Source organism: Panthera pardus, unplaced genomic scaffold (assembly GCF_024362965.1).
Source record: "Panthera pardus isolate Hobbes unplaced genomic scaffold, ASM2436296v1 HiC_scaffold_2, whole genome shotgun sequence".
Lineage (NCBI taxonomy): Eukaryota > Metazoa > Chordata > Mammalia > Carnivora > Felidae > Panthera > Panthera pardus.
Window position 1 is genome coordinate 123126624 of NW_026526765.1, and position 23538 is coordinate 123150161.

Below are 23538 nucleotides of genomic sequence, written 5' to 3' on the forward strand. Positions count from 1 at the left end.
TATGCCTTCACCAGCTGGTGGGCATTTGGATTGTTACCACCTTTTGGCTATTACAGCTACCGCTTCTACGAACATTCATGCACAAGTTTTTGTATGGACATGTTTTCATTTCTCCTCGATATAAACCAATGAGTGAACTCACATATGATAAGTCTAACTTTTAGAAGAACGACCATATTTTTGAACTGTACCATTTTACATTATTACCAGCAAGATATTTAGGTTCCAATTTCTCCACAATCTCATCAACACTTATTATTTGACTCGCTGATTCTACCCATACTAGAAGGTGTGAAGTGTTAGTTTATTATGGATGTGATTTCCATTTCCCTGATGACTAATGATACTGAGCATCTTTTCCATGTGCTTATTGGCCGTTTGTAAATTCTTTTTAGAGACAAGTCTATGCAGATCCTTTAGTCATTAAAAACAGAAATGGGCTATTTATCTTTATATTGTTGAGTTATAAAGATTTTTTAAAATAATTTTGAATAAATTTCCTTATCAGAGAGATGATTTGCACAAATTTTCTCATTCTTTTTTTTTTCATTCTTTTTCTTAATGGTATTATTTGCAGCACCTAAATTAGACTTCATTAAATGTAAAATCACCTATTTTTTCTTTTATTGCTTATGCTTTGGGGAGTCTTATTTAACTAAGATAACTTTTCTGAGAAAGGAATGTGATAATACTATGCAGAGCAAAGGGAAATTACTTCAGCATACTGAAGACAACTTCAAAAATGGATTCTATGCCCCAGAGTTCAAACACTTTTAATGAAAAGATCAGCCACTCTCAACTTCGAGGAATTTTGCTGAAATAAAACCACTTTTTCAACTCAAACACCACACTGAAGCAGGTGGAGTGTATGATACCACGAATGACAAAACCAGTATCAAAAAACTTGAGAATGAGTCCACTTTGGAAACCACCGTGAGTCTCTTCACTATATTCTTCTCTAAAGTAGTTTACAATTTCTACTCCACTCACCCAAAAGAACTATTGTGAGGCTGAACTGAGATAATGCATGTTTAAGTACTTGGCCTATCCTGTTTGGTATCAAACACTATAGTTACTCATAACGGACCAATCTGAACAGAATAATGTAAATGGGATTTTTCATCACATGTACTCCTTTTATAATTTATACCATATCTGGCTTTTTAAAAATGTTTATTTAGGGGCGCCTGGGTGGCTCAGTCGGTTAAACGTCCGACTTCAGCTCAGGTCACGATCTCGCGGTCCATGAGTTCGAGCCCCGCGTCGGGCTCTGGACTGATGGCTCAGAGCCTGGAGCCTGCTTCCGATTCTGTGTCTCCCTCTCTCTCTGCTCCTCCCCCGTTCATGCTCTGTCTCTCTCTGTCTCAAAAATAAATAAAATGTTAAAAAAAAAAAAAAATAAATAAAAATGTTTATTTATTTTTGAGAGAGAGCACATGCACTAGAGCAGTGGAAAGACAGAGAGAGAGGGAAACAAGGGATCTGAAGCAGGCTCTGTGCTGATAGCAGAGAGCCTGGTGCAGGGCTCAAAATCATGAATCTCAAAATCATGACCTGAGCCCAAGTCAAGACACTTAACTGACTGAGCCATCCAGGCATCCCCCATCTATTTTATATGTAAAGCAATCCCTGTAAAAGGGCCTTGCTTTGATTCCTATTTGATTTTTTAAAATTTTTATTCATTTTTGAGAGAGAAAGAAAGACCGAGCACAAGTGGGGAAGCGGCAAAGAGAGGGGGAGACACAGAAACTGAAGCAGGCTCCACGTTCTGAGCTATTAGCACAGAGCCCGATGTGGGGCTTTAACTCACAAACCAGAAGATCATGACCTGAGCCAAAGTCATACACTTAACCAACTGAGTCACACAGGAGCCCCAGAGCCTTGTTTTGATTCTTAAGTTTAGCAAGCTAAAACCAACATATTTTTTTTTTTTTTAAACGGTTATTTATTTTGAGAGAGAGAGTACATGTGCAGTGGAGGGGCACAGAGAGAATTCCAAGCAGGCTCCTATTTGTCAGTGCACAGACCGATGTAGGGCTCGATTCCACGTATCATGAGATCATGACATGAGCCAAAATCAAGAGTTGGATGCTTAACAGACTGAACCACTCAGGCACCCCCAAAACCAAAATTCTTAAGCAAAATCAGGAAAAGATTTTAAACATAAGCCAATATAACCTCATTTATTTTTTTGTTTTAATGTATACACTTGTCTTACAAAATTGTTTTCAAGTATGCTCTTTTCTCCTATTTGCTAAATATTATACTCTTTTGTCAATTAGTTTTGTGCCGTAAAGTACAGTCTGGTTCAAATATCCTCCTTTTAGGGACACCTGGGTGGCTCAGTTGGTTGAGCATCTTGACTGTGGCCCAGATCATGATCTCACTATGAGTTCGAGCCCCACATCAGGCTTGCTGCTGACAGCTCGGAGCCCACTTCAGATGCTCTGTCCTCTCTCTCTCTCTCTCTCTCTCTCTCTCTGCCCTGCTCCCCCCCCCCCATATATATTCTCCTTTTAAACAATGTTAGAAGATGGTATAAGGGGGGGGCATGCTGTAGTGACACAAAGTGAAACAAAAGGAAAATTATTATCCAACATGTATGATAAGGCCTAATAAATTATTTTAGACAGGATTAAATAGATAAACTGGACATTAAAAATAAACAAATTGTACCTGTCTTCACAAGTATGAGCCAGTTGAAAGACAAAGACAGACAGACAGACAGACACACACACACACCACTATCCCCCCTCATCCTTAGGATTATCTCAAAGAGTAAAAGCTAGATATAAGTAAAACCTCAAATATTTTACCCCAGCAAAATACCCAGAAGGGTTGAAGGATAGAGGTAGGAAGGGGCCAGAACAACTATACAGGCAATATCTGGCAGAAAAGGTTCAAAAGTTTCAAAATGAATACTATAGAAATTGATGAGATACACATAGAACTGCATCTTTTGCGGACAAGTAAGTGTAAACACTGCCTCTTCCCTACAGCATAATTATCTCTTCACACAAAATAACCTTGAGAGAGATATTATTCATTAGTCCCACAGTTCCCTAGAGGCAGGCAGATGCTTATGCAGTTGCATTTCATCATTCCCTTTATTTTTATTTTTTTATTTTTTATATTTTTAAGTTGAGACTGTACACTCAACATAGAGCTGGAACTCACTACCCTGAGATCAAGAGTTTCATGCTCTACCAAGTGAGCCAGACAGGAGCCATTTTATCATTCTTTTTAAATACTTACTATCATCTCCAACAGGACCTGCTGAACACTGTGCTGGGGGGTCCCGTGCCAGGTCATTCAGTTCCTTAAAAAAATAGAAAGAAAGGAAATGTATTCAATATATACGTAACTTTTACCAATTAATAAAATTATCACTCATACCAATATTCTCTATCCCACTAGTGAACTTTGAACAATCCTTAAAAGTCAGAGAAGGATAGATCCGTGAATCTTTAGGTTAAAGTATTTGGGATTCTTGAATACAAATGTATGTTTAAAAAGTGGATCATTTTTGCCTTGTTCAGAGTTCAGTAAGTAAATATAAGGAAAGTAAATATGTATTATATACTAAAGAACTACAAAAACTGTTTTAAGGTAAAAATGTAATTTATTAGTTTTCAAAAAAGAAGTTTCAATACCAGTTTTTGTATCTCAAAACTATTAGGTTACACTTGGGACAAGCTCTGGAAGTCATAAATGTTTCAAATGACATGGGACCATCTGACGAGACACTGATAGGTTTTTAGCTGATATAGACAACCAGGGTTCCAAAGGCAGTTGAAAAAACTTAAAAAGGGATATAATGAAAACGCCTAAAAGGCTAAAATAAGAAAGTCCATCATAAAATTTTGTAATCAGAGACAGATCTACCTATAGTAATGCTCTACAACCAGATGCCAGCTGCTTAGCTACTTTCCCATGAAGAACCCACCAACTTAAGATTCGTTACTAGGTGGGGATTCCTAAAAAAACCACAAGGCAGGAAATCATACTCTATTCCTTTTCCTCTTGGCTCGGCATTTGAGATTTAAAACAAGGGATAGTTTAGATTATGTTTTTAATTAAAAAAAATTTTTTTTAAGTTATCTCTACACTTAGCGTAGGGCTTAAACTAACAACCCCGATAGCTTCTATAGTTGGAGCTTTTAGTTGGAGAAGTTGCTTCTCCAACTGAGCCAGCCAGGCACCCCTGATTATATTTTTAAACAACTACAGTAAAAATAGTAAAATTTAGTATTTTAAAAGTACAATAGGGGTGCCTGGGTGGCTCAGTTGATTAAGCGTCTGACTCTTAATTTCAGCTCAGGTCACGATCTCACAATGATCTCACAATTCGTGAGTTTGAGCCCCACAAGGGGCTCTATGCTGATAGCACAAAGCCTGCTTGGGATTTCTCTCTCCCTCTCTCTTTGCCCCTCCCCGGCTTGTTCATGCGCACTCTCTCTCAAAAAATAAATAAATAAACATTAAAAAAAAAGCACAATAAAAACTATTCAGAGCCAGAATTAAACTCATGTTTGTGTGGTCAATTAATCTACGACAAAGGAGGCAAGAATATACAATGAGGAAAAGACAGTTTCTTCAATAAATGGAAAACTTGGCAGCTACGTGCAAAAGAATGAAATTGGACCACTTTCTTACACCATACACAAAAATAAACTCAAAATGGATTAAAGACTTAAAAATGTAAGACCTGAAACCACAAAACTCCTAAAAGAAAACATAGGCAGTAAACTCCTAGATATCTGTCTTAGCAATATTTTTTTGGATCTGTATCTTCAGGCAAGACCAACAAAAGCAACTATATCAAACTAAAAGCTTTTATACAGCAAAGGAAACTATCAACAACAAAAAAAGGCAACCTACTGAATATGAGAAGATTTGCAAATGATTGATCTAATAAGGGATTATCCATATCGATATATAGATAATATATATTATATCTCTATATAGATATACATAATATATATTATATCTATCTCTCTCTATATATATAACCTCTTACAACTCAACACCAAAAAACCCCAATCTGATTTAAAAATGGGCAGAGGACCTGAATAGACATTGTTCCAAAGAAGATATACAAATGGTCAAAAGACACATGAAAAGATGCTCAATATCACTAATCATCAGGGAAATGCAAACCAAAACCACAATGAGCTATCACCTCACACCTGTCAGAAAGGCTGGTATTGAAAAGACAAGGCATAACAAGCTGTTTCACTATATGCTAATTTGGATGTAAATTTAAAAATAAAATTAAAAAAAAAAAAAGACAAGGCATAACAAGTGCTAGTGAGGATGCAGAGAAAAGGATGCACTGCTGGTGGGAATGAATGTAAACTGGTGCAGCCACTAAGAAAAACAGTATGGAGCTTCCTCAAAAAATTAAAAATAGAAATATCATACAATTCAGCAATTTCATTTCTGGATATTTACTCAAAGAAAATGAAAACACTTAACTCGAAATGATACATGCTCCCCTAATGTTTACTGCAACATTATTCACAACAGCCAAAGTATCCATCAACATATGAATGGGTGAAAGACTGATGTGGCACATAAATACATATATATGTATGTATGTGTATATATACACATACGTACATACACACAATGGAGTATCACTCAACCACAAAAAGTAATGACATCTTGTCATTTGCAACAACATGGATAGACCTAGAGGGTATTATGCTAAGTGGAATAAATCAAACAGAGAAAGACAAATAGTAAACGATTTCACTTAAATTTAGAATCTAAAAAACAAAACATGAAGAAACAAAACAACACAGAAGCAGACTCATAAATACAGAGAATAAACTGGTAACTGCAAGAGAAGGGGTGTGGGGGAGATGGATGAAATAGGTGAAGGGGATTAAAAGGTACAAACTTTAAGTTATAAAGAAAAATTAAGTCACCGGGATATGAAGTACAAAATAAGGAATACTGCCAATAATACTTTAATAACTTTGTATGGTGACAAATGGTAACTACCCTTATCGTAGTGAGCATTTCATTATGGATATGTCAAATCACTATGTTCTACCCCTGAAACTAACGTAATACTGCATACCAACTATACTTAAATTACAAAAAACTACTTAGAATCTTATTAATGAGTTCTATGAAGATACGATTTAACATTCCAAATATTATATAGTTTTTAATTTGCAGCACTTAGTTATTTCTGTAAGTCCCTTTCTCTGAGTTAACTTATTCAACCAGTCATTTTGGTACAATTATTCTGTACTATACTACCTGGAAGCTTGGAGGACAGAGTATAGAAACAAAGTTCTGTATTTAAAAAATTTTTTTTTGGTGATCTCCACACCCAACGTGGGGCTTGAACCCAAGACTTCAAGATCAAAAGTTGCATGCTCTTCTGACTGTGCCAGCCAGGCCCCCCTTGTAGTCTTGTGGTTTTTTGTTTTTTGAGAGAGAGAGTGTAAGTGAGCAAGGGCAAAGAGAGAGACAATCCCACAAGGGACAGAGAGAGAGGCAGAACTCATCTGAAGAGGGGCTCATGTTCACCCGATGCGGGGCTCATGCTTACCAGAAGCAGGGCACGAACTCCCCTGAAGCAGGACTGGAACTCATGAACCGTGAGATCATGATCTGAGCTGAAGTCAGATGCTTAACTGACTGAGCCAGCCAGGTGCCCCCGCACCCTGTATTTTTTTTTAAAGCACTGGGATTGAGACAGAGATTTAACAGTATTTACTTTCTTTCTTTTTTTTTTTTTGAAAGATTTTATTTTTGAGAGAGAGACATAGTACATGTAGGGAAGGGGCAGAGAGAAGGAGACACAGAATCCAAAGGAGTTCGAACCCATGAACCGGGAGATCATGACCCGAGCTAAAATTAGATGCTTAACCAACTGCGCCACCCAGGTACCCCAACATTATTTACTTTCTTACCTATCTCAATTTTTGGCTTTTATATTTCTCTGCAACAGAAATTCCCTGCCCATCTCAAGGAAAAAAATAACTACCTGGGGCACCTGGCTGGCTCAGTCAGTTGACTACACACAACTCTTGATCCCCAGGTTGTGAGTTCGAGCCCCACGCTGGGGGAAGAGATTACTTAAAAAAAGAAAAAAATCTACTATGTGGATGGAACTAGAGGGTATTACGCTAAGCGAAATTAGTCAGAAGGGAGGGGGACAAAACAGAAGAGACTCTTAAATATGGAGAACAAACAGCGGGTTGCTGGAGGGGCTATGGGAGGGGGGGATGGGCTAAAAAGGTAAGGAGCACTAAGGAATCTACTCCTGAAATCACTGTTGCACTATATGCTAACTTGGATATAAATTTAAAAATTAAATTAAATTAAATGGTAAAAATAAACAAGCAATTAAAAAAAATCTATGGTACAATTCCCATTCCCAAATGTTGTTTCTTAAATTTTTTTTTAAAATGTTTATTTATTTTTGAGAGAGACAGAGACAGAATGAGTGGGTTAGGGGCAGAGAGAGAGGGAGGCACAGAATCAGAAGTAGGTTCCAGGCTCTGAGCTGTCAACACAGAGCCCGAAGCGGGGGTCGAACCCACGAGCTGTGAGATCATGACCTAAGCTGAAGTCAGACACTCAACCAACTGAGCCACCCAGGTGCCATGCCAAATGTTGTTTCTAATACAGGTTAGTATAACTAAGAACACTTGCTTAATTTAAAACATAAAAGGTATCTTTTTTTTTTTAACTTAAATAGCAATAAATTGCTATTAAAATAGAATTTGAACCAAACAAGTTATTCTGAACTCCTACCATGTTCATTAAATGGAATTTTACTTGTGCTTTATCCTTAATATTTTGCTTTCAAGTTGTCTTTTTCCATCCTGAAGGAGGTCAAGGTTTAACATCAAGAGCTAAGATTTACCTAAGTTGAATATAAGATCCATCAGTCCATTTCATGAGCCAGTTATGAAAGAATTATTTTTAAAAACCTCACTCTAAGTTAAGCTAATAAGACATTTAGGTACTGATATGTATAAACCTGAAAAGTATACTCCTAAGTGAAAGAAGTCAGATATAAAAAGACCACATTCTATATTATTCTATTGAACAATGTTCTAGAAAAGGTAAACTTATAGTGTCAGAAAGCAGATAAATAGTTCCAGAGGCTGGAGGGAGGTGGAGCGGACTTACTATAAAAGAACATGAAGAAAATTTGGGGGGTGATGGAAATGTTCTGTATGATAAACTTGGGAGAGACTGCATAACTGTGTATATATTTATCAAAACTCATACTGTATGCTTAAAACTGCTCAATTTTACTGTAAGTTATATTTCAACGTTGTTTTTTTTTTGAGGAAGCATATATCCATGCATCCATTCATTTTTCTTTTTTTATTTTTGAGAGAGAGATAGAGAAAGAGCAAGTGAGCAAGTGAGCTCTAAAGAGCAGGTGAGGGGCAGAGAGTGAAGCAAAGACAGAATCCTAAGCAGGCTCTATGCTGTCAGTTTGGAGCCCCATGTGGAGCTTCAGCTTGTGAACTGCGAGATCAAATCAAGAACCTGAGCCTAAATTAAGAGTGTGACACTCACCCAAACAAACCGCCTAGGTGCCCCTCTTTACTTTTTTTTATTTTCTAAAGTAATCTCTACACCCAACATGAGGCTCGAACTCACAACCCGGAGATCAAGAGTCACATGCTCTTCCTACTGAGCCCACCACGCACCCCCATCCACCTTTCTATATGCATAAAATGCCTCCAACGAATACATAAGAAACTAGTTAACAGTACAGCTGACCCTGGAACTTGGGGGTTAGGGGCACCAACCCCCTACATAGTTGAAAATTTGCATATAATTTTTGAATACCCCCAAAACTTAATTATTTGCCTTCAGGAAGGAAAGCTTGCTTTACCTTTTAAATTGTATAACAAGTCTATTTATTGCCTATTTGAAATAGAAATTATCAGTCTTGAGTGTAAATCTGGATTAAAACAGGTACTAAAAGTAACCATCTAGAGGGTAACTGAAATAGTGGAAACCCAGTTAGACTGAATAAACACAGAAACTATGCAATTTGATGTCTCCGCATCAAGATGAAACTGAAATTGAATCTTAAAATTTAATAAAGGCACCGATCTAGACAGATAACTTACTTTGGCAGAAAAAAATACCCCAATATAACATGCTGTTTTTTGTTTAACAGTTGGCTTTGTAACTATACAGTAATTTCTTTGGCTTTTTATCTTAAAAGAAACAGTATTCAGATTCATCTTATATATCATACAGTAAATTACATGTTACTGGGAATGAAAATAGGGCTAGGACAAAACCCAAAATCAAGGAATCTTTCTATTTACTGACAAACTTCTTCTCTGTAGAAAGATCAACAGAGAAATAAACCATCTATTTAGAAATTTAGGAAAAAGAATAAAAAAGAAACTTTTACAGTTGATAGATTTCTTTCCTTTCTCTTTTAAAGTAGACTCCATGACCAACATGGGGCTTGAATTCATGACCCTGAGGTTGAGTGTTGCATACTCCACCAAATGAGCCAGCCAGGCACCCTAAGAATACTCAATTTCTAAAAAGATTTTATATTCTAACTTTCCTTGAAATCTAAAAAAACATTAATATAAAGATCTTATGGGAGCCAACTATGGATTTTACTGAACAGTTCTCAATTGAAAAAGTTTATTTGATGCTATATGCTTCTCTTGTTTATAGGTATATAACAAAACTAGTATTTTTAAAGATAAGAGGTTATAAACAATTTTGATATCCTGAAAGTTTCCTAAGCATTTCTGTTCTTAGTTCAAAGAGTCCCATAACCTTATACCAATTAATTTAAGGAAGGTTTAATTCTCTATGGACTTTTAAATACATTTCCTACTACTATCTAAACATTTCTGGGGTGTCGGGGTACCTCAGTGGGTTAAGCGGTTAAGACTTTGGCTCAGGTCATGATCTCATGGTTAGTGAGTTTGAGCCCCACATTAGGCTCTGTGCTGACAGCTCAGAGCCGGGAGCTTGCTTCGGGAGCTTGCTTCGGATTCTGTGTCTCCCTCTCTCTCTGCCCCTCCACCACTCACTCCCTGTTTCTCTCTCTCAAAAATAAACATTAAAAAAAAAATCTTTAAGCACTTCAATTTAACTAGAAAAATTACCACCCCTCACTTTTAACCATTTGATAATGCCTTTTAAAATGTATAGTTATTTATTTGTTTGAGAGAGAGGGCACAAGTGAGCAAAGGGCAGAAAGAGGGAGGAAGGGAGGGAGAGGGGGAGAGAGAGAACCCCACAGGGGGAGGGGAGGGAGAGACAGAAGTGGGACTCACCTGAAGCAGGTCACCTGATGCGGGGCTCAAACTCACGAATCTTAAGATCATGATCATGACCTGGGCCGAAGTCAGATGCTTAACTGACTGAGACACCCAGGTGCCCACATAATGTATGGGTTTTTTAAATTATTTCTTCAATCCATACACACATGTAAAAATAAGGACACTGTAATGTTCAACACATGAGAACTTACAAACTTCATCAATCTCCAGAGAAAGGAAAATTATCCCTAAAACATGCTTAATTAGGACACCAATTTACCTGCTGACCTCTAAGAACATGGAGATGAACATGACAGATACCGTCCTCATTTGAATTTTCATTCACTACCATTTGATAACTCTTTTTGAGATCCAGATTAGCAGCACATTTCTTGCCAACAATCATTACAAATGCAAAAAGACTTTCATCATCACCTTCTACTACAGAAATGTGGGATGTATGTTTCTTGAATATCCCCAGAAAATGTTCTGGTGCTTGAGGGTCTTATCAACTCTATAGTTAATGTTTCATACAACTTACTTGGTATTTATTAAGCTGAAATATCCCAATGACTAAAGTGGGATTTTCTTCTAAATGTCAGTCTACATGGATGGCTATTTTCTAAGTTTGTAAAGAATTCTAGATGTCCCTCACTTCAATAATCGGTCTACCAAAAAACTGATAGAGATTTTTATGCTGCGTATGTTGAAAACTAACCATCTCATGTGTAAGCATAATGACATAAGTTTCCATAGGAATCCTAACAGTTATTCCATAACCTGTTTATGTTCTTGCTGATATGAGTAGGGACAAAATGCAGAATTTGGGTTTTCTAAGGTTTGTGGGGCTTTTTAAAATTTATTTATTTATTTTGAGAGCGAGAATGAGTGGGGAAGTGAGAGGGGCAGAAAGAATTCCAAGCAGGCTCCACATTGCTAGTGCAGAGTCATGCAGGGCTCGACCCCATGAACCACAAGATCATGACCTGGGCCAAAATCAAGAGCCTAACGCCCATCCAGGTGGGCCACCCAGGCACCCCTCAGGTTTTCTAAGTTTTGTGTTTTGTTTTTGTTTTTTTAATTTTTAAAAACTTTATTTATTTTGAGAGAAAGAGTGAGAATCCCAAGCAGGCTCCATACTGTCAGTGCAGAGCCTGACATGGGGCTTGAACTCAAGAACCGTGAGATCATGACCTGAGCTGAAATCCAGAGTCGGATGCTTAACCAACTAGGCCACCTAGGTGCCACTCAGGTTCCCTAAGTTTTAACATCTTTTGATGTTTTTTCATTATTATGTTCTTAGGTAAGTTTAAGCAAGTCTTTCAACTTCTCCAGACCAGAGTTTTACAACTATAAAACAAAGAAGTTAAACCATAACAGAAATTTACACAGCATAGGGGCAAATGGGTGGCTCAGTCCACTGAGCATCTGATTCTTGATTTTGGATCAGGTGGTGATCCCAGGATCATGGGATCAAGCCCCACGTTGGGCTTCCTGCTGAGCATAGAGCCTGCTTAAGATTCTCACTCTCTCTACCTCTGCCCCTCACCCTGACTCATACACGCTCACTCTCTCTTTAAAATAATAAGAATTTTAAAAAAATTAGTTTTAAAAGCTAGACCTCAGTTTACTTTAACCTAACTTTACAAAAGCACAGTTATGGTTTTAAAATACATCAATAGGGGGTCCTGGATGGCTCAGTCAGTTAAGTGTCTGACTTCAGCCCAGGTCATGATCTCACAGCTTGTTGAGTTCAGGTCCCACATTGGGCTCTCTGCTGTCAGTGCAAAGTTGGCTTCAGATCCTCTGTCTCCCTCTCTCTCTGCCCCTCGCCTACTCTATCTCTCTCAGAAATAAATTAAAAAAAAAAAAAAATTTTTTTTAATGTTTATTTTTGAGACAGAGAGAGACAGAGCATGAACAGGGGAGGGGCAGAGAGAGAGGGAGACACAGAATCTGAAATAGGCTCCGGGCTCTGAGCTGTCAGCACAGAGCCCGATGCAGGACTCGAATCCATGGACCGTGAGATCATGACTTGGGCCGAAGTCGGACGCTCAACCAACTGAGCCACCGAGGCGCCCCAGAAATAAAATATTTTTTAAAAAACCACATCAACACTAAACACTTCCAATTTAAAAAATTAGTGTTCACATACTGATTCCTTAGAATGAAAAGATATTTTTTATTCCCCAGGGACATCTTTTTTCCTCCAAGCTGCTACATTACTCATTAAATGTACTATATAAACCTAGTATCAAATATAGTACTGTATAGTAATATTTTATGTTCAATTTTTTTTCCCTGTAACTATCAAAAGTTAACTTCCAAATACCTTCACCTCTACCCCTTGAATGCTTAATTACAAACTCTTTAAGTGAAAGACAAGATATATCCTATTCTTTACTCTGTTTCCCAGAGCCTGGAATGTAAGAGGCACTCAAATGCATGAATGAATGGATGAATGCCTAGTACAGTACCACGGAGAACTGGTACTTGAACACTTGCAAATGGGAAGATAAACAAAAGCACATCAACTTCCCAGAGAAGCCTAGTCATTTGGCTTAGTCACTGACAGTGTCAGGAAACAGTCCACAGTAATATACAAAAGATACTGAACTACTGAATTTGAATGGAACGGGTATTTTGGAGTCAGTCTGAATGATACGGAAAAACAGTAAGTTTAAGTATTTCAGCAGCTATCACATAGATGGAAATGTTCTATTATAATTAAAGACAACATTCTTTGTTCATATTGAAGATCAAGAACTTTTTCTAGACTTTATTTTCCTATATGAACTACCATTTACTCATTTCAAAACTTAAAAAAAAAATTTTTTTTCAACCAGTCCAAGATTCTAGGAACAGTCTGCCAGAATACTCTGCACACACCTGCCTCATGCACCTTCAGGCTTCACTTAAATGTTGTCCTTGGAGAGGTGATTCCAGGAAGCCCCCCATTTCCATTCAATTTCTTATTAAATACTACGACGGAGAAGCACAAGCTGCTTTAATAACCCAGTCTAGTTCATATTTATCTCTGTGATTATTTAATGTCTCTCAACATTAAATGAAAGATAGGGACCTGACCTCCATCCAGCCTTTCTGCACAATGCCTGGTCCATGGGAAGCACCAAGTATCTGTTGAAGAATAGTTACAATTACAGAGTAATTTTAAGTAGCTGGAGAAAGAGAATACCATCTTTCTTTGATTGTTAAGACACTTTAAATATATATAATATAATACAATAAATATAATATAAATATATATTTTATATATGTATCTGAAATCAAATTGCATATTACAATCAATGGCATGTCAGCTTAACTGGTAGTATGTTTTCTTTCTTAGTACATACAATAATGGTATACATCTTTCAAATGATGACATCTTAGATTCAACAAAGTACTTGGAAAGGCATTAATATCCTCTGACAGTGTAGCCATCGGATCCTATACCTAGCAAAGTTTAGAATTTTGGCAATCAGGGCCAAAGTAGAAGATGACTTAATAAAAGAGTTAGTTAGGACAGGGGAAGCACAACTCTTCTAGAAGACTACTTACGTAGTAAGCAGGGGGACAAAACATTAGGGAGGTGCACATGGTATCAAAAGCAAAAGAAGTAAACAGCTATGATTTCCTAACAACTCCTGGAGCTGACGAACAGTGGTAGCAAGGTTGTCAGGGCAGGCTAGACTTTATATAGGGAATCTATCAGTGTTTGAAATTCCCTCTCCTTTCAGTTACTGAAGCAGTGGTCAATGCTCTTCAATACTCTATGTCCAAAATGAGGGTGGCCCATAGCCAGATAGATGAGAACAGTCTATGAGCTAACAGACAGTTGAAGCACGTATGCCAAAATATTCCACCACTCACTAAGCTCCAAAGAAAATCCTGAAATGTCAGGAAAAGCCCCCTTCCTAGCATTAGGTAATCAGAATCTTGTATGCTTCACCAGCTGATTCCACCTCATTTGACAACTACATACCAACTAGAAACCTAAAGAATTTATTTTGTCAAAGGTCACTGCCACACTCTTCTATAACGATAATCATGTACCACAGTCCCAAGCTAGAGAAAACAGGGAAATTAATTAATATTAATTATCTTGGTGTATTTCTTTTCAAAAAACATTTTTTTAAATCTTTATTTTTGAGAGACAGAGAGAGAGAGAGAGAGACAAAGTACAAGCGGGGGAAGAACAGAGAGGGAGACACAGAATCTGAAGCAGACTCCAGGCTCTGAGCTGTCAGCACAGAGACTGACACAGGGCTCGAACTCATGAACCGTGAGTTCATGACCTGAGCTGAAGTCGGACACTTAACTGACTGAGCCACCCAGGTGCCCCTATCTTGGTATATGTCTGTGCTATTTCAAATGGCAGGACAACAGGGACCTCAAAGAGGTAAAAATGACATTCTATTTCCCATTATACCCTGTAAAGCTATGCTCCATCCCCTAAAAAACTCACATGTACTATTTTTAGTAAGTAGTATACGATTAAGTTTTGGTTCTCAGATGTTTTGAAATATATAAAAACTGTTACTTAGAACTGTAAATCCTTGAAATTTAAGAGTATTACTTCTCAATGACTTTACTCTTCAATACCAAAGCATAGTCAGTTTCTGTTTAACCAGTTCTCCAACACTAACCTCAGGAGTTCAAAATGAATAATCTGTCCAGTTAAATCAGTCTTCCTAAAGACTGACAATCTCTGTAACATAGGTAACCAAAGTCAACTAAGCCATTAAGTTTTACTATGTTAGAAGACTGGCTACATATTCGCAAAGCTCTCTCATGTGATGATTAAGGCACAGAAAATACAATTCAAATTAAAAACAAACCAAAAAACCAAAACCCAAACCAAGTCTCAAGTCTGCGATTGTATTTTAGAACAGTTATTCAGAATACTAACTTGACAGAATGAGATTTTTGTGTCTCCCTGGAACACTCCAACCTTCAAAACTAGACACTAGACAATATTAACAAAAATGTGAATAGGTACATCTGAAGAAATGTCTTTTCAAAATTACATTTTATGTAAGCTAAGAGACAGGAGCTCTTTGTCCACACTGAAATCACTTGAGATGCCATCCAGTCAAGTATCTCTTACACCATAATAGAAGCATTTATTAGTGTCTTGGGGAAGATATTATAGAACTATGACAAGAAAAATGAACAATTTCTGTTTTCCTATGATGAAATTCACACTCGAGAAGAATTTCCACTTTATCAGGAGCAAGGGTTGAGAAAGGGCCCAACAAAATTCAAATCTATAGGGGCACCTGGGTGGCTCCATTGGTTAAGCCTCCAACAGTCAGTTCAGGTCATGATCTCATGGTTCGTGAGTTCGAGCCCCACATCGGTCTCTCTGCTGTCAGTTCAAGAGCCCACCTCAGATCCTCTGTCTCCCTCTCTGCCTCTCCCCCACTCTTTTGCACGTGTACTCACGCTCTCAAAAATAAAATAAATATTAAAAAAAATTTCAAATCTATAGTTAGGCTGGGGAAAGGTTTATGAACAATGAATATTACCTGTTTTAAAAACATTTTATACCTTAATATTAAGAACAAAGTATAACTCTCAGAGCCAGTATTTTTTTTAAATGTTTTTTTTAAGGTTTATTAATTTTTCAGAGACAGAGACAGAGCATGAGTGGGGGAGGGGCCGAGAGAGAGGGAGACACAGAATCTGAAACAGGCTCCAGGCTCTGAGCTGTCAGCACAGAGCCCAAGGCGGGGCCCGAACCCATGGATGACAAGATCATGACCTGAGCTGAAGTCAGACGCTCAACCGACTGAGCCACCCAGGTGCCCCTCAAAGCCAATTTTTAATATGGCATATCTGACCTATTAACCTACAGGGAATGTTTAACCCATATAATCATTACAGTGGGGCTACTGAGGATTCGGGAACATTTTTGAGATTAACAAAGAGGAGGTGGCAAGCAGCGAAGCAGTTCTTTGGTATGACAATAGGGAAAGTATGAAAATATTACCCATCAAATAAAAAAAATACAACCTCCTCGGCCTCAAGTTTCTCTTTTTTTTTTTAAGTTTTTATTTAAATTCCAGTTAGTTAACATACAGTGTAATAATAGCTTCAGGTGTGTCCTCAAGTTTCTTAATACATGTGTGCTATTGGGGCGCCTGGGTGGCTCAGTCGGTTGGGCATCCGGCTTCAGCTCAGGTCATGATCTCGCGGTCCGTGAGTTCGAGCCCTGCGTCGGGCTCTGTGCTGACACCTCAGGGCCTGGAGCCTGTTTCAGATTCTGTGTCTCCCTCTCTCTCTGACCCTCCCCCGTTCATGCTCTGTCTCTCCCTGTCTCAAAAATAAATAAACGTTAAAAAAAAAATACATGTGTGCTCAAGATCATGAGTTAAGTCGGAGTCTCGGTAGGAACAAATCTGGTAGTATGAAATTCTTTCTTCCTGTAACTCAAATTTTATCCAACAATTTCCAGAACACACAGGCAACCAAGAAGAGAACCACCTCTTTGATTTTTAATTTTTTAAAGTCTTACAGGAAAAATTTAAAGAATATAAGGTGAAAAACACAAAAGGGCCCAGTAATTACATTTTAATGCTACAAGAAATCATTTAATTCTAGTACATACAGAGCTTTTTAGAAATTACATACTAGTGGGGTGCCTGGGTGGCTCGGTCAATCAATCAACCAACTCTTGGTTTCAGCTCAGATCATGATCTCACGATTCATGAGTTAGAGCCCCAGGTAAAACTCTGAGTGTACAGTACAGAGGCTGCGTGGGATCCTCTCTTTCTCTCTGCCCCTCCCCTGCTCGTGCTCTATCTCTCTCTCAAAATGAATACAAAAATGTTAAGAAAAAAAAAAAAGGAAATTATATACTAGTATCTTTTATCTTTTTAATTCATTCCCCTTAGTTTCCCAGCACTAGGTTACACAGAGCAACTTGGGAGAGTGGGAGGATGGAGGAAATGATGGGGAGATGTTGGTCACAGTATTTCAAGTTATAAGACGGACAAGTTGTGGAGATCTAATGTACAGTAAGGTGATTACATTTAGTAATACTGTATGATATACTTGAAATTGCCTAAGACAGTGTATCTTAAATGTTCTCATCACAAAAAAGAAATGGTACTTATGTGGCATGTGGAGGTGGTTAGCCAATACAATGGCAGTAATCATTCTGCAATATGTAAGTGTATCAAATCGTCACTGTATAGCTGAAACTTACACAATGTTATAGGGTGCCTCGGTAGCTCAGATGGATAAGGCTCTGACTCTTGATTTTGATTTACGCTCAGGCCAAGATCTCATGGTTCATGGGATCGAGCCCCACATCAGGCTCCGCAGTGCCAGCACGGAGCTTGCTTAGGATTCTCACCCTCTCTCTTGCTTGCTGGCACTCTCTCTCAAAAAGTAAATAAACTTAAAAACAGTATTAAATGTCAATTACATCTCAATAAAGCTGGAGAAAAAAGAAAAAATAAAGCAATTTAGGACGTTACTGACAGGAAAAAACCAGGCCCCCAAAAAATGGCTACCTTTTTCTGCAAAACAATCATATTTTTAGGTTTCACTCCAACAAACCTTTTCCCTTCCCGTCTACTTCTCTCTTCCTTCCTCCTACTGATTGGCTAAACAAATCTTCAGAAAAACTTTTTTGAATTAACATTTGGAAAATGTTAATTTAATATCACTCAACCATAAGAATTGTTTTTAATGAATCCAAAACCACAAAATTCTACTAAATTAAATTCTTAACACATGGCCTTATCCAAGAAATAAACACATTATTAAGACAACATTTACTATAATTTCCCCTGCAGTAAATAATCTCCAAACATGGCTATCAACAATTTCTCCCTCCCTATAAGAACACACTACTCTTCTTATCAAGAAATCATCTCATAACTACCCTATGACCCAGCAATTGCACTACTAGGCATTTATCCAAGGGGTACAGGTGTGCTGTTTCGAAGGGACACATGCACCCCATGTTTATAGCAGCACTATCAATAATAGCCAAAGTATGAAAAGAGCCCAAATGTCCATCGATGGATGAATGGATAAAGAAGATGTGGTATATATATACAATGGAGTATTACTCGGCAATCAAAAAGAATGAAATCTTGCCATTTGCAGCTTCGTGGATGGAACTGGAGAGTATTATGTTAAATGAAATTAGTCAGAGAAAGACAAAAATCATTATGACTTCACTCATATCAGGACTTTAAGAGACAAAACAGATGAACATAAGGGAAGGGAAACAAAAATAATATAAAAACAAGGAGGGGGACAAAACAGAAGAGACTCATAAATATGGAGAACAACTGAGGGTTACCGGAGGGGATGTGGGAGGGGGATGGGCTAAATGGGTAAGGGGCACTAAGGAATCTACTTCTGAAATCATAGTTGCACTATATGCTAATTTGGATGTAAATTTTAAAAAATAAAAAATAAAACAAGTTAAAAAAAAAAAAGAAAGAAATCATCTATTTCCCTTCCTCTAGAATGCTGGCTAGCTATCCATCTTGGTTGACCAAAAAAATAGACCAATTGTGATACTGTGTCAGTTTTAAGTCTATTATTTAAGAGGCCTGACAGCTTTCCTTCTTTTGCTCTGAGCCACCACATAGGAAGTCCAGGCCATCTTGCTGGAAAGACCCTTTGAGGGCTGAGGATATACATTTCAGCCAACAGTGAGCATCAAGTCCCCAGACCTGTTAGGGGAAGTCTTGAACCTTCTAACTCTGGTGATAGCGGACTATGAGCACAAAAATGGCCCTAGCTGACAAAACAGGAAACAAAACTGTCTGATCAATCCACAGAATCCCGAGAAATAGTAAGTCATTGTTTTAAGGCACTAAGCTTTAGAGTCATCTTTTACACACCAAAGCTAACTGATAAATACCCCTACATAGTCTCTAAAGAGAATAGGACTCTGAATAATAGATCCTTTCAAAAATTATTACCATAGCAGTTTCTCAGCAAGAACACTCACAAATTTCTAATTCTGCTAAATACTAAAAAACAAAACAAAAAACAAACAAAAACCTCAACAATCCACAACTGCCTTGCTACTGAAAGCTACTTGGTTAAGAGAAATATTTTTAATATTTTAAAATATTGTTAAGAGTGGGAAGATAAAAGTAGTTTATTTCAAGTGATCCACTTTCCTCCAGATCTGACATCCTTATATACTGTCCAGAGTCCTTTACAACACCAAACAATAATTAATCTTGGTAGGTATAAATATTCATCTAAAGCCTTCAATGAGGTTTTAAATAATAAGCTAGCCATCTTAGCTAAATATAGAAGATAGCTGTTTTTAAATGTTATATATTGATCTAGAAGAAAACTATTAACTATTTTTAGAATATTGTAAGTGTCCAATACTTTTATCTGCTACATAAAAATGATTAGATCTATTGTACTCTATGACTTTTGAAGTACCTGTTCCTTTAGAGTTACAACTCCTAGAAATATGAATTTTGGTCTCATAATTATAGCATGTGTTTAGAAAGATATATAGGAAGAACCAAAGTATCTCAAATTTCCAGGCAAAGTGACAGATTCCACACGTAACTTTTACTCTCTCCAAAATCCTATTAAAATGAGAGTCAACAGATTTTTTTTTTAATTTTAATTCCAGTGTAGTTAACATACAGTGTTATATTTGTTTCAGGTGTACAATATAGTGATTCAACAATTCCATACATAACTCAGTGCTCATCAATGTAAGTGTATTCTTAATCCCCTTCACCTGTTTCACTTACCCACCTACCCATCTCCTCTCTGGTAACTTACCATCTGTTTGTTCTCTATATTTAAGGAGTCAACAGATTTTTTTTTCTTAAGGCTTAAACCCAGGAGCACAAAAGAATGGTGGACGGAACAATAGCAAAAAAATTTTGGGAAGATAAAAAACAAGAACAACAAGTGTTAGTGACTTAGCAGTCCCAAGAAGGTAAATCCTAATTTATGGGAAAAAGTCAAGGAATCAAATTTATAAAGGCTCACAAGTTGATGGTACAAGCAACTCCTGGAAGCAGCATTACAAACAGGACTGTTTTCAAGTCTGTTTAAGGAGACAAAGATACAATTAGCAGTATCTAGAGAGTGGGGGACAGTATATAGGACAAGGGATATGTTTTATTCAACAAATAAGTGTAAAAAAAGGGAAGACAACTATATATTAACAAAGACTTAGAAGACATCAACCAAATGCAATTAGTTGAATTTGTTTTAATTAAAAAAAATCAAATGTAAAAGATACTTAAAATCTCATTTGAAGGAGAAAAATTTTAAACCTGACATTTGATATCACAATATTGTTCATATTCTACATGTAACAACTACAGAAGTGCCTGGGTGGCTCAGTCAGTGGAGCATGCCACTCTTGATGTGGGGGTTGTGAATCTGAACCCCATGATTACTTAAAATATCTTTTTTTAATTTTTAAAAATATTTACTTATTTTTGAGAGAGAGAGAAAATGCACGCAGTGGGTGTGCAGAGACAGAGAATACAAAGTGGGCTCTGCACTGAGAGCAGAGAGCATGATGTGGGGCTTGAACTCACGAACTGTGAGATCATGACATGAGCCAAGTCAGATGCTTAACTGAGTCACCCAGGAGCCCCAAGAGGTTACTTACTTACTTATTTATTTTTGGTGGGGGGAGGGAGGGAGAAGAGGCAGAGAAAGAGGCGGAGGGGGGGGGAGGGAGGGAGAGGGAGAAGGGGGAGGGGGGAGGGGGGAGAGAGGGAGAGAGAGAGAGAGAGAGAGAGAGAGAGAGAGAGAGAGGGGGGGGGGGGGAGAGAGAGAGAGATCCAAGTAGGCTGCACACTGTCAGCACAGAGCCCAACACAGGATCGAACTGACGAACTGTGAGATCATTACCTCAGCTGAAACCAAGACCCAGATGCCCAACCAACTGAGAGACCCAGGTGCCCCAAAGTAAAATCTTAATAATAATAAAAAAAAGATGTGATAACTGTACCATGCACATGATTTTTAAAGAATTCTTGTCTCAGGGTTTTTCAAACTGGGCAATACTGACATTTTGGGCTGGATAATTCTTTGCTGTTGGGAGCTATCCTATGCATTGCAGAATGTTTAGCAACTCCCTAGCCTCTACCTACTAGATACCAGTAGCACCTACTACTAGCCTCCCAGTTGTGACAAACAAAAATGTCTACAAACAATGCCCAATGTTACTTAGTGGGCAAAATCGCCCAGAGCTGAAAACCACTGTCTTATCTCTTAGTAGTATATTCTGAATTACTGACAAATAAAATGATGTGATATTTGGGACTGGCTTCAAAATAATCTAATGAGGGTGGAAGGGGTAATTAAGAACACAAAATGACAGGTGATAGGGTACTTGGAAATTTATTACAGAATGTTCAATGTTTGTGTATATTTGAAAACTGCACTGGTTTATTAGACATCTGTTTAGTGCTTTTCTCTGTAGTGTGTTATACTCATATTGAGGGAAATTTTATTTTATTTTTATGTTTTTAATGTTTATTTTTGAGAGAAAGAGAGACAGAGGCAGAGCATGAGTGGGGGAGAGGCAGAGAGAGAGGGAGAATGTAAAGCAGACTCTAGGCTCCGAGCTGTCAACACAGAGCCCAACACGGAGCTCGAACTCACCAACTGTGAGATTATGACCTAAGCCGAAGTCTGACACTTAACCGACTGAGCCACCCAGACACCCCACATAATGAGGGAAATTTTAAAAGAAAAAGTTAATTAGAAAGTTTTGTATCTCGTTAGTTGGGTGTCACAAAGGTTGGAAATCAATGTGGCAATATCTTACAAGGAAAGGCTCACAATCTAGACCAAACAACTCTACTAACTATAAAGAGAAACCCTCACCTACGTGTACCAAGAAACACGTATGGGAATGTTGATGCTTCAGTGTCTCTAGCAATACAAAAACTTGGAAAAAATGTCTATTACAGGGTAATAAATTTTAAAAACTACATTGTTGGCATTTGTTGAAAATGCTTGTCATTTAAAATGTATACTTTTCCAAAAAAAAAAAAAAAGTGTACTTTTCCATCACTTCTTAGGGCCTTTTGGCTAAGATCAAGTGTAAAATGTATACTTTTCCAGGAGTGCCTGGGTGGCTCAGTAGGTTAAGTGGGTAGCTTGGTCAGTTAAGTGTCCAACTCTTGATCTCGGCTCATGACTCAGGGTTCTTGGGCTTGAGCCCCATGTCAGGCTCTGCACTGACAGTACGAACACTGTTTGGGATTCTCTCTCTCTGCCCCTCTCCCCACTGCTTGCACTCTCTCTCTCAAAATAAATAAAGTTTAAAAATAACTTTAAAACTTAAAACTAATAAAAGTATGTCTAGATCACTTCTTTGTGGACTCCTTCAGTGAATGCCTCCCCACTCAAGCCACAAGTCAGAGGTTTATTTTCTGGAAAGGATAAAACAGAAGGTCTTAAGACTGACACAGTCAAAGGCATGGATGATGTACAGAAAACAGGAAGATTAAGTGAACATTTACATACAAACTTTGTTCCTGGTGATTCTGAGAAAACTGGAAGCCAGGCCTGTACTGTCTAGGTGGGAGATTACAAGATCCTCAGAAAAACGTGCCCAGTACAAAACAAGGAGCTTTACAATTCACTGATATTAATGGTTCATCTAGAGAAATAGCCTAGCCAGCAAACTGTAAACTGAATTCTACAGTTGCCAAACTTCATCCCTGTATGCTTAGACCTTTTCATCAGTTTTCTAGTACCCCACTCTTAATATAAATAACTGACAATAAAGAAATCAGCCATCTGAGGATTCATCTTCAAAATCAACTTTAGATAAAGACGAACGGGTGCCTGGGTGGTTCAGTCAGTTGAGCGTTGACTTCAACTTGGGTCATGATCTCAGTTCAAGGGTTCGAATCCCTCATCAGGCTCTTCGCTGGCAACACAAAGACTGCTTGGGATCCTCTCTGCCCCTCCCCCACTCACACTGTCTCAGTCTTTCTCAAAACAAATAAACTTAAAAAAAAAAAAAAAAAAAGGGACCAGAGACAACAATATCCCATCCGTCAGGAAGGCTATTATTATTACAATTTTTTAAATGTTTATTTATTTTTGAGAGAGAGACAGCGTGAGGAGGGTGAGGTGCAGGGCAGGGGAGGGTGGGGGGCAGAGGATCCAAAGCCAGCTCTGCACAGACAGTTGAGAACCCAAGAGCCCAATACAGGTCTCAAACTGGAGAACTGTGAGATCATGACCTGAACCAAAGTCA

General features: G+C 37.9%; 1 protein-coding gene across 2 annotated transcripts in view; it reads right to left on the minus strand.

The window, feature by feature from the left end:
• The window catches only part of UBE2D2 (ubiquitin conjugating enzyme E2 D2), a 54177-nt gene that overhangs the window by 14352 nt on the left and 16287 nt on the right, over window positions 1-23538 (minus strand). Inside the window, exons 1-2 of one of the 2 annotated variants that reach the window (XM_019424355.1) lie at window positions 13377-13397; window positions 3256-3319 (exon numbers count right to left, since the gene is read on the minus strand). In XM_019424355.1, coding sequence (XP_019279900.1) covers window positions 3256-3319; window positions 13377-13382 — 70 coding nt within the window. In that variant the 5' untranslated portion in view covers window positions 13383-13397. Of the gene's footprint in view, window positions 1-3255; window positions 3320-13376; window positions 13398-23538 lie in introns of those variants that run through there. The other variant, XM_019424354.2, reaches the window with a different exon arrangement.